Source organism: Sinocyclocheilus anshuiensis, unplaced genomic scaffold, assembly GCF_001515605.1.
Source record: "Sinocyclocheilus anshuiensis isolate Anshui unplaced genomic scaffold, SAMN03320099.WGS_v1.1 scaffold2166, whole genome shotgun sequence".
NCBI lineage: Eukaryota > Metazoa > Chordata > Actinopteri > Cypriniformes > Cyprinidae > Sinocyclocheilus > Sinocyclocheilus anshuiensis.
Genome location: NW_015557079.1, coordinates 1705400 through 1717199, shown reverse-complemented (window position 1 = coordinate 1717199; position 11800 = coordinate 1705400). Strand labels below are relative to the sequence as shown.

The following is an 11800-nucleotide window of genomic DNA, read 5'->3' as shown; positions in this document are numbered from 1 at the left end:
TAAAAGTAATCAAATGTAAATGAACACTGCATAGTTTTCAGTGTATGTATTGATAGATTAATGCTTATTAAAGCTATAATGTTATTCAGATTAAGAGCTGTGAGTGATTTTCTCTTTGCATTTTGATGTTTGATTAGCATTGATGGCCCAAGCACCAGTCTGTCACTTTAAGACAATATATTGACACACATCAGATTTTCTCCCAACTGTTCTCGTCCACTTAAGACATAAACTGTGTTTAAGTAAATACTCTCCAAGCCAGCCATTTTGACATATTTTATGTGTATTTGATCGTTTGGACGTACACCCGAAGCTCAAAGTGTAATTAGCTTGTCCGTTTTAGAGCATGTGCACACATTTCAGCCTGGGGAACAGCGTCTCTTGTGCAGATTGTGCTTTCAGCGTTTTATTATCAAACATGTCCCGCAATTTAGCAACAGTAAAGACGGCATTTTACAACAACCACCAATTGTGCTGATTCTGACTTTAAGTTTGAGTGTTAGGGAGAAACGAATGCGCACCGCTGTGAAGAGAAAGAAGTTGCGCTAGAAGAAACACGGCTATAATCCTTAGAAGCCAAAATCGAAATAAAAAAGTAAAATTAGCTTAATAAAACAGCCCCAGGCCTAAAGTGTAAGCAGATGTTTGAATGTTTAGTTCTCTCCTCTATCATAATTAAACAGGGCTTTCATGTTGCGCGTGCTGAAGCTCCTCGATCCGCATAAGTGCGATCTCGCTTCTGAATTGCGAATAGCAAAAATGCATCATAGACAAATATTTGAATATTATTGCATATAAAAACAGCTGGCGACTCTGGTGAGATAGAATTTGCAAGATAATGTATATATGGCAATAATAAAAGTATGTGTTTTCTTAATTTCTCCAGTACCGATAGCAGAACCGTTAACGTCAGAGCTTATCGATACTCCGGTCTTTCATAATTTAGCCTCGGGACCGATTAAATACTGGGTTTCAGTACCCATCCCTACCAACAACGCACTTCACCTTTATATTTCCCCACTTATTTCATTGTGTATCCTAAAAATGAGTCTGCTTTTACTTGGAAGTAGCTGAGCGTGATTTTCTTCACAAATCATGGAAAGTTAGCCAGGACTTGGTCTCCAAAGTCAGTCCTGGAAATAAATCCCTTGACTGTACCACCGGCTCTCACCAGGAGGACCTCAGCTGCATAAAAATGGGCCGGAAAACAAATGTGTAAACACTAATTGGCGGTTGGAGGGCATACTACATTAGGATAGCTAAATTATTTATGACATTCCATAGCCTCCTTTACTAGTAATCAGCATCCACACTAAATAAACGAAGCGCTTTACAATGCATTAGTGGCACTAAATCATGTCCAGGAGTGTGCAAGGTTGTTGATGATTTATCTTGCCATTCTTGAGGTATTGTGACTAAATGTTTTTGGCTAGCTAAGAGTGCCTAAAATATTGAAGTGCTCTTGAAAGTCAAGTGAACAAGTTACAGTAGAAAACCACTGAAAAGTAATAATATGCATCATCTTTATAAACAGTATATGTATTGTGTCAATGGATTTTTATCATTATAGGGTGGTTGTGTACACACACTGCCAACACACATTTCAGTTCAAACCACTTGTAAAAGTGCATGTAGCATCCTATGACCCCTTTAAGTAATATTAACTTTACACAAGGATGAAAAGATAACAAATTTTTCTTCTTGGATTCCACAGTTTGCATTAAAAGGCAAACAATTTCTGAGTTACTGAACAGATGATAAAAATGCTAACTTGATTTAAAAAAATATCACCGTCCAAACAAGAAAACCTAATTGCCATTAACTGAGCAAATGAGATCTAGCTCTTCTCTTTGTCACTAATGGCGCCATTTCAACTTTTAAGAAGGTGAAACAAGTAAAAGAGCAATCAAAGACAAGCAGCACAGACAATATCTTCATTCATGCCCAAAAAGTGTCTCCAACAAACACGACCCTGGTACATTTGAAGCCTCCCAACAAACTAAGACAGAAACCTGAAGGATGCTTCTCGAAAATGTAAATAACCCCTTTATGAGCCAACATCGTTCTACGCAGGAGGACAAATACCTCCAGGCAGGACTTCTGGAGCACATGTTCAGTTATATAAAGACTGTATACAAGAAGAACAGATGGTTTGACAGAGGAGTGAAGGAGGCCTTAGATGCGAAACTAGAACAGTCGTCAGCAAATCACAACGCTGTTTTCCCAATTCACACAGCAATCGAGATTCACACCAGGAGAGAAGCAATTCCCCGAGGTTACATATCAGAGAACCTCCACTGTCCTTCAAACTGATGAAGCCATTCAGATGTAAAAGCAACCAGATGGTCCTAAATAAATTCTAACTAGATATAGTGATAAATGCAGAACATAGCTAAGCACTAAACTGGATTACTGTTGGAAACGTCCTGTTTTAAACCAACAAACCAGTGCCAAAATCATGCAGTTGACCACCATGTTTAGTGAATCGCATGAAAGCGCAAATGAAACAGCACACCTCTTCAGGGAAACGCTATTTGACAAAGCTCATTTACTGCTTGTATTTTATACTTAGACTTTCAGTGAGGTGTTTCAAAGAGGTCCTTGGAGCATATGACAACAGAGTCTATAAGAATGACCCAATCTCAGTGAAGCAGGACTACATCAGAAGCCATCGATGCATGCCAGGCTTCCTTCTGAATGCATGACATCAAAAGCATGATGGGATACGTGAATCATAAAATAAATAAATTACATTGAGCGTAAACCTCAAAACACCAGTGATAAGCTTCAGTAGACTGGATCCTTTTCTCCACCTAGTCAGAACATCTTTTGAAGCTAAAATGTGTCTTTAAATGGCGAGACACATACATTATCAAATGTTTAGACAAACTTATTCCTTATTTTTTCCCAATTTTAGAACAATACTAAAAGCCATAATAATAAGATGACCAAAAGTTGTTAAATTGTATATTTTAGCTTCTGAAATCTCCCAGCCGACTTCACGAAGTGCATCTTGGGATATTTTTGAATTCACATGTATGCTGGGGACAGTCCAATGTATCCATTTTAAATAAATAAATAATAATAATAATAATAATAATGAAAAATGTTTTTATGGGGGGGGGGTAATTTTGTAATTTTACGCATTTTCTAAGCATTAACCTATAGTTCAAAAGCTTATGTTAATAAGCAAATTCAATCATGCATGTCTAAACTTTTATACTAGAAATGTACCACAGTGCCTCCTGAATAACATAGCAAAGCATATCCTACATCCAAGCAGTGATTGAAAACAGAGAGCTGCAAATATTGCAAAAAAAGGTTTTGCATACATAACATTATTGTTAGGAAACAAAATCAAATCACACACTCTGTCCTTGCACTCTTCATTCATCTCTTATAAAACATCCAGCCAATGAAGACAAAGCTCTCCAGCAGGCATGCAAGCAGGGAAAACACGCTTGAGTAGGCAGTCCCTGAACAGGACAAAATCTTTCAAAATGGCTGCCTCAGTCCGGAAGATAATTATAGGAGATTTGCAGCTGCGGGGATGAGGGACGGGACCTGGCGGGCAGTAACCCTTGCTTAAAATTGCTGTGGCTGTTTTACTGACAGCTACTAAACAAGTTAATAAAGCTAGATGTAATATGTCTAGACAGGGCCTGAAAACGCTGGACTGTCTGTTTTGATTTATTGTATTTTTTGTGCAAACAGGCACTAAGAAAGACAATAATGGATGAGATGGTTCATTTGAGAAGAATGAGTCTAATTTATATAACTTCACCTCATACTGCTGGAGAAATTATTTCACATATATAGAGGCCCATCTTAAATGAAAATGCACATAGAATCTGTAGTAGAAATATCTGCCTCAATCCACTGCCTGTTGCTTCCAATTACCGCTCTGGGACAAATCTGCTAAAACCACTGGTCTAGAATCAGTTTTCCAAAGCCAAACAGAAACAATTACTAGAAGCGAACTGCAAAATCTGATTCTTCATCAGTGGCTGCAGACTTCATACATCTCGTAGCTACTCAAAACGCATATGATTTTTTTTAAGGGAATGTAATTTTTGAAAGTTCTAATAAAGTTCCTTATTTAAAATGCTATCCATATCCACATTTAAATTAAGAACCTTTTTTCAAAATTGCCCTTCTCCATAAAAATAATTTTGCTGCCTCCTCCTGCTGATTCCTTTTATAAAATCTTGGCCGTCTCCTTTAACACCTTGTATGTTAACTGGAACACTCAACCTAAGTCATATGGAAAAATCTGCCTTCATTTAGTCATCATACTGTTCACTGTTCATAAATAAAAAAATACATGCTTAAATTGTACCTAATAGATTACCTGTTACTATGGTACTATTTTAATACCAGTGGTGCTTAGGTTACTTACACATCATGCCTTGCATTTTAAATGCACTCTGAGTAAAATAATTTGAGACATTAATATAATATAATATAATATAATATAATATAATATAATATAATATAATATATATGTATATAAACAAAACATAGCTTAAACATGAAAATCTGTTTGAAAATCACAGAGAAAATCTGCCTTTCTTCTCTCTCGCACTCATATCTCACTCGCTCACACATATCTCACCAAACACCACCTGTCTGTAACAAAATCCAATCACCCAGGCAATACTCTGCAGACTTGCTTAAATGCAAGTTCGTAGTTCTGCTTAACTTTAGCATTTAAGGACAAGGTTATGTTTTGCCTATGTGCCTCTGTCTACAAAATCGACTAGATGGATCTCTGAATTATTGAGATGTGAAGTATTATAAAGTCTCCTATCTTGCCAATCCAAAAACACAGACAGCACTGCAGCCAGGAGGCTCTACCCAACAACCTAGAGCCTCCTGATTTGATTTGCTCTACAAGCAAATCATTTCATTGGAAAAAAAAATATACCGACAGTGCAGAAAGATACTGCATTAAAGGCATATTTGCAGACTTTGGCAATTTAGAAATAAACTCCCAAAGGTGAATGGTTATCTAAACTGAACATAATCTTAGTAACACTATGGATTACATTCCAGCTCATTGCAGAGATCCTAACAGGTGGGTAACACTCTGAACAGGTGTTTTCTGTAAACCTTTAGATTATCTCTGCTCAAAAGACTGAGCTGGTTTGCTGGTCTTAGCTGGATTAAGAGGGTCTTCCCAAGCTGAAAAGTGCCAAAACCCATGTTAAACCAGCCTGATCAGCTGGCTTAGAATGCTTTAAGGTTATGTTTTCAGCAGGGATGATCACTTCAGGACAGGTTGCGGAAATGCTCATTATAAACCCTATAGACTCAACACAACATGTGCATGCCTTTACAGTGACAACAACTGAAGTTGACGAGAACCCTGGAAGCTTAACAAGTCAGCATGGACTAGATAACTGAATAGTATATATTACATCATGGCAAAGAAGTACAGAATGTTGCGGACTTACACTGCTGTTTTTTCCAGTCCAGTACACGACTGCGTGGTTGTGCGCGGAGTCTCCAGCCAGAGCAAAAGTGCTGCTGGTCAGTTTGGGTTCGTCTGGTCTGGAATCGTGCTCATCATCCCTGTTCCAGCGAACTTCGGCGCGTTTACTCTGTCCGTCGACCCGCAGACCCGAGGTCTTTCTCTGCTCCTCCGAGCGGGTATCAGCGCTCCCCAGAAACTCGGGCACGCTTCTTTGAACTCTCCCTAATGCGGCGTCCTCGGGTTCCAATTCGGATTCCCTTTTCACATACTCATCCGAAAACAATTCTTCGTCTAAAGCGGACTCGGTGAAGTTCCCCAAAGGCGCGCGGGAGTTTATCTCCTCTGCGTTTCTTTCCAGTTTCGGCGCGATCCCTGGAAAACCATCCACCTCTCGTCCAGTGGGTACTCCAATATTCGGGTAAAGAACTGTGATCAGCTTGGGTTTCTTTTGATCCTGTCTCGGATATTTCCCAGAATCAGGCGGGTCACGCAGATGCTCATCCCCTGCGTAATTCACTTGCATTGGCGACATACATGGCGCGCAACTTATATCTGCCTTTACATTTGGAAAAACATACCAGGAGGAAAGAATTAGCCAGGTAGAAAGAGTAAAGTGAGCGCCAGGGAATACAACCAGACGGGTCTCCATCGTTAGAAGAGATTTTGGGGAATGCTTCTCCCCTCCCTCCGACTCTCAGACGCGCAGGGAAGCAACTCCAGCGAAGTGTCGGGTTTTAAAGAAGTGCTCCTCAGCTACACCCCTCACGTTCATGGATGTGATGATGGAGTAAGGCAGCACATAGGGGAGGTACTGAATCCAAGCCAAGCCGCTGCTACGTCTAGGGAGAGAGAGAGAGAGAGAGAGAGAGAGAGAGAGCGAGTTGGGCATAACGACATCATGCGTATTACGGTTGAAAGTCTTTTATTTTTATATCTAACGAATTGCATTAAAATTAATACCTATTCAAGCCGTAAAAGCATTTTACTGTTTATGCTCAAATAAATCTGCTCTTCTAATTTACCTAAATATGCAGCATTCATAAACTGTCTTTATAGAAACCATAGAATACAATAATAATAATAATAAATGTATGTCATATAGCCTATAGGTAGGTTATAAAATGTACAATCTAATATGATATAGCTCTTTTCCATGCATTTAAAATAAATGGTAATTGAAAATGTCAAGCCTCAAAAATGAAGGAAAATAAACATAAAAGCATCATAAAATTAGTCCAAACGACTCAAGAAGTGTTAAGTCATAGCAATTATGTCATTGTATGAATCGTAACTCTCATGAACCATTTGCTGGAGGTGGATCTTTTTCAATGAATCTTTTGGTTCGACGGGAATGGTTTTGTTCATGAGAACTGACTCGGTTCTCAAGTTCAACTCACTAATTGGTTCATTCGCAGCGGTTAACACCTCACTAATGTGGAGGATTATCAGGCAATTATTCACTAATATATGACTTCAGAAGGCTTGACACTTAGCTTACCCTACCACATAACTCATGTGGACTACCTTTATGGTGCTTTTATGGTGAGTTTGCATCGTTTTTGAAGCTGCTAATTATTGACAATGTCTCAAAAAAGTCCTAACAGGACTGACTTCAGCATTTTTTCTTTTGCGAAACACAAAAGAAGTCATACGGGTTTGGAACGAGATGAGGGTAAATGAAAACAGAATTGTAATTTTTAGGGTGAACTATTCCTTTAAGATGACTCTTTGCACAACTCATAATAGTGACTGCTACAATCGCTAAAATACACAAATTGACTCGATGCCTCATTTCATATCATGCTCAGTTTTATTTGTTTATTTATTATTATTATTTTTTATTATTATTATGCCCAATACATATTCCCGAATGTGTTGTTTCTTGTGCGTAGCCTATCACTAAGAAGGGACAGGACAGATCTTGTAGATTTGGCACGTGCGCAGCAGTGGCATTTATTCTGCTGTCATCCACGCGTGCGAGGATGCTGTGTCCAGACGAGGCGCTCAATGTTGACAAGGACAACACTGCAGGAGCTCAGCATGGATAACCAACAGGCCTCGCACATCAGCGCACATGGGCTGCAACAGTAGGATACCTTTCTTTAGCAGAGACAGGAGGAGTTTTAGATGATCACATGCTGTTTTATGTTGTCTGTGTGTGTTGGTCAGGTTTTGCTTTTATTGTGGAGATCAAATATTGCAAGGATAGCCAAACCAGAAAACACCTACACAGATGAGATCTGAAATCTGTACTGAATACTAAAAGTGGTAAAGAAAATCTAAAAAGATTTCATGAGGGTTAGGTTACTTAGATGAAGTTAGGCGATATCACAGTGAAAATATCTTTAGCTTAGTACCAAAACAGTAAAAAGTATCAAACGAAAAGTTCCCATGCTAGAAAACCAGAAGTGTGCAAGTGCATGTTAGTTTACAATTACAAAACGTTTGCTAAATTGGACACAGTCCCCCTTTAGGGATGCTCCGAAGGGTGAAATTGATTAATAAAAAATAAATATTTCATATTTTCACAAAGCATTTTTGCTATCCTGAAAATGCATTAAATGCAATAAATTGCTTTAATTTGGCATTACCAGTCAGAAAAAAAAAAACTAAAATGTAGTGTATTTCTGTGCTCTTCTCCAGCCCAGGGGGGGAACAAAGGAGATTGTATTGATAACAGCTAAGCGCTTAGCATACGATACACATTCGCTCAAATTAGAAGGCAGATGGATTTTTGCCTTCTCCCGCTGTCTCGACTTTAACCCCTACTGGTTACATTATGCTGCAGATTACAGCTGGGCTGAGGTGGCAGAGTACTTGCAGGCAGGTGTCGGAAAAGGCGATTAATACGGATCTGAAATGATATTTGAGTAGATAAGATTTTAATCTCAGGCAATTAAGCACAAGTGAGCATATTCTGAAATTGACTGTATACGCATAAATGCATCTTTATTTGCATACTGATTTTCTTGCATGCACAAAATTGGAGAAGTAGGAAAAACAATGACAAACAATAATGGCTATGTATTTCAAGAAACAAATGTGCTATGCAACAAATGTGCATTCATCAGGAAATGGCACATTTATTTTTGCTGACTGCTAGCTTTCCTCTTAAACTCGAGATCCGTAAACCCATCACTAGTGACCTTTTCGCATGATCTAGACTTCCCAATATAAAAGATTTACAGCCCAGGCTATTGATGGCTTGAACATGTGGTTTGATACCTCTAGTGAAATGGCAGTTCACACAAGAAATCACTGTTTTTCAACACAACTGTTCTCTCATCATGATTACAAGCTGCAAAGGTCCCATTTTTTAAATATACTGCGCTCAGACTGCTATGTTGGATCATTCCCTGAAAATAAAGCCTTGCCTGTCTCCAAACGACAATCAAGGCCTCTTCAGGACATTCAGCTGGTCTTGTTTCTACAAGCTCAGTTGGCTGTCGAACAGTCGGATTGTGTATTTTGCCACCCAAAGCTGCTTTTAAAGCTCCATTAAAATGTAGTACCAAAACACATTTAGTCAGGATTCTCATTGTTAGTATAATTGTCACATTGTGCATTAGCAGTGGTGGCTTTGACAGGTAAAATTGAACTGTATGTGTTTAGAGCTGCTAAGAAGCACTTAAGTTTCAGATCGTAAGATTAACATAGTATTTTTAGCTCATGCTGGGTAATAATGCTGATGAATTTATCTTTCATATTTTACACGGTCGTTTTCATGAGGGAGTGTTTGACAATCTGAGCAGAATTTTAATGGCCAAGATGCTCTAAAGAAGAATAAAAACACCTTTGGAAAGAGTCACACCCCTTTGGTCCTTCTCAGCCTAGATGCCCAAATATTTTCATGAATCTTCAGAACTTCATTAAGCAGTGAGCAGAGAGAAGCTCATTCTTCCACCTTCTGTGCCCTTGATGAATTTTATGCAAAACTTTTTTACATTTAAAGTCCCAAATCGTGCATAGATTTAATGCCACTTCACATTGCACCATGTGGGATGGGTCTAAGCTATTGGATTGTCCCACACTTAAGTGACTAGGTTGAATTGTTCTATATAAATATATGATATAAGCCAGAAACAAGTTCTGTTTGTTATGTTCTTGCAGATCTGTATCACATCACATGCCAAGGACTGAAAAGATGTTGTTCTTTACCAGACTGCCCGCTATCTCACAAATTCATGCACCACGTACAACCAAACAGCCTGTACATAAATGATGTGTGCTCATGCGGTTTTATCTAGCTCATTCCTTCCTAATTAAACTGTAAAACGTCTTGCACCTAGACATGGCAAAGCTTAAAAGCTGATAATAAATTCTCAATGGATTCCTTATGCTCCTCACAGATTTTTACCAATGATTTGCACCAGCTTCATTTACAATGTGGTTTATGGATTGAATATTTTCAATAAGATAAGAGGGCGCTGTTCTGCTGAACACATAAAATATGCATGCTGTTATTATTCTCAGTTGTATAAATTGAACTCTTAAGGACTAATGAGTGATTTGTTGAAACTGCCCTTTAGAACTAATATGACACTTTACTTAGTTTTTCTTCTTTTTTGTTTTTTTTAAAGCCGACTGGCCAGCCATTACCTGCATCACAACTCTGGACAGCAAGTAGAATGCAATGCTAAATGCAAAAACATAAAATGCATCTAACATTACTTGGCAAAATAATAGGCTTATCAGTTTAGAAAATGGAGGAGGAAACACCTCACATATCTTCTGTTGTCAAAGGCCATTTGTCCAATCAAACTCTAAGGTACTTTGGCACAAATTCATCCACTTGGTGCCAGCAGAATATTGTAGATGCCAACATGAACAGGTTGCACATACCCTCAACCTCAAAAAAACAAAAAAAAAACAATCTTTGTCATTCGACATTTGCTCATTTTAGTACAAAATGAATAAATAAAAAATAAAAAAATATATAAATAATTAATTTGCTGAAAAAAAATCACAACTCATGCATTGTATAAAACAAGTTTTGGCTTACGGCAACAGACGTTTCTATAATTTTTCATATAAACTACATTTTTTTTTTTTTACAATGCCGTTAAAATATTTTGACCCTCTCTACAACAATTTTCAAAAGAAGAACCATTTTAATTCAGTTTAAAGAGCATGCTTTTGAATCAACGTATATCTAATCTCTGTTTGCCTGGGGAACAGCTGGTGAGCTCCCCAGGGTTGCATTTCACCAGGGCCATTTTGGAAGCATTGACATGTCAAAATGTATCTCCATCCAGTCAATGTAGCCTGAGGGAACAAAGCCTGATTGAGAGCTGTGATCAGAACACAGCTGGAGAAATAAAATAACAAATTGGAGACTTTTCTTTTAAAATACCCATCCCAACCAAGAGGGGGATTACAGAATTACAGAAACTAGTAAACAAGATCAAAATAAAAGCTTGAGAGTAACACTTTACTTGAAGGGGTGTGCATAAGACTGACATGACACCTTCATAATCATGACATGACACATGATTATGTAGGTGTCATGTCATGATTATGAAGGTGTCATGTCAGTCTTATGCACACCCCTTCAAGTAAAGTGTAACCAGCTTGAGTACTAGAGAGAGAATAAAACATTGCAACAAACATAGCTTTGACATTTTGATGTTATGGATGCATTTAGCGCTTCATCTTTCAAAAGTCAAATTATATTGAAGGAAACTCGCAGTCTGCTTAAAGTGGATAAGAAACTTACAAACAAATCTCTTACAGCATTATTATGGTTCACATATTATACAGTTCAGAAAATAAGGCCTTGCTTATCATTTATATATACTGACTGCATTTATTTCCTCATAATTACAGTAAAAACAGTAATATAGATAAATATTTACAATTACATTTTATTTAAAATTACAATTTTTGATAACTGTGTATTATTATTATTATACTTTATTTATTTGTATTTTTTTTTCTGTGATAGTAAAGCAAAATTATCAGCAATTTATCTTGGCTTCAGTGTCACATGATCCTTCAGACATCATTATAATATGCTGATTTGGTGCTCAAGGAATTTTTTATTAGTATCCATGTTAAAAACAGCTCTGCTGCTTAATATTTTTGTGGAAACCATGATCCATTCAATATTCTTTGATGAATAGAAAAGTCAAAAGATCTGAATTATTTTCTTCTTCTTGTTGTTTTAATATACATATGAGAGAGACTTAGTGAAGTAACATATTTCTGTCCATAAAATCACTTTTCACATTTTTATATTAAATAGTGCAACATCTTTACACATTATCATTATAGTTTCTGAAGTCTACTTATCATAAATTATGAAAGATTAGGAAATTATGAGAT

The 11800-nt window shown here is 37.5% G+C and overlaps 1 protein-coding gene across 1 annotated transcript in view; it reads right to left on the bottom strand.

Moving 5' to 3' along the window:
* LOC107676890 (VPS10 domain-containing receptor SorCS3-like) overlaps positions 1-11800 on the bottom strand; it is a 261488-nt gene that overhangs the window by 213553 nt on the left and 36135 nt on the right. The window contains exon 2 of the mRNA XM_016471625.1: positions 5457-6315. Coding sequence (XP_016327111.1) covers positions 5457-6125 — 669 coding nt within the window. The 5' untranslated portion in view covers positions 6126-6315. The remainder of the gene's footprint in view (positions 1-5456; positions 6316-11800) is intronic.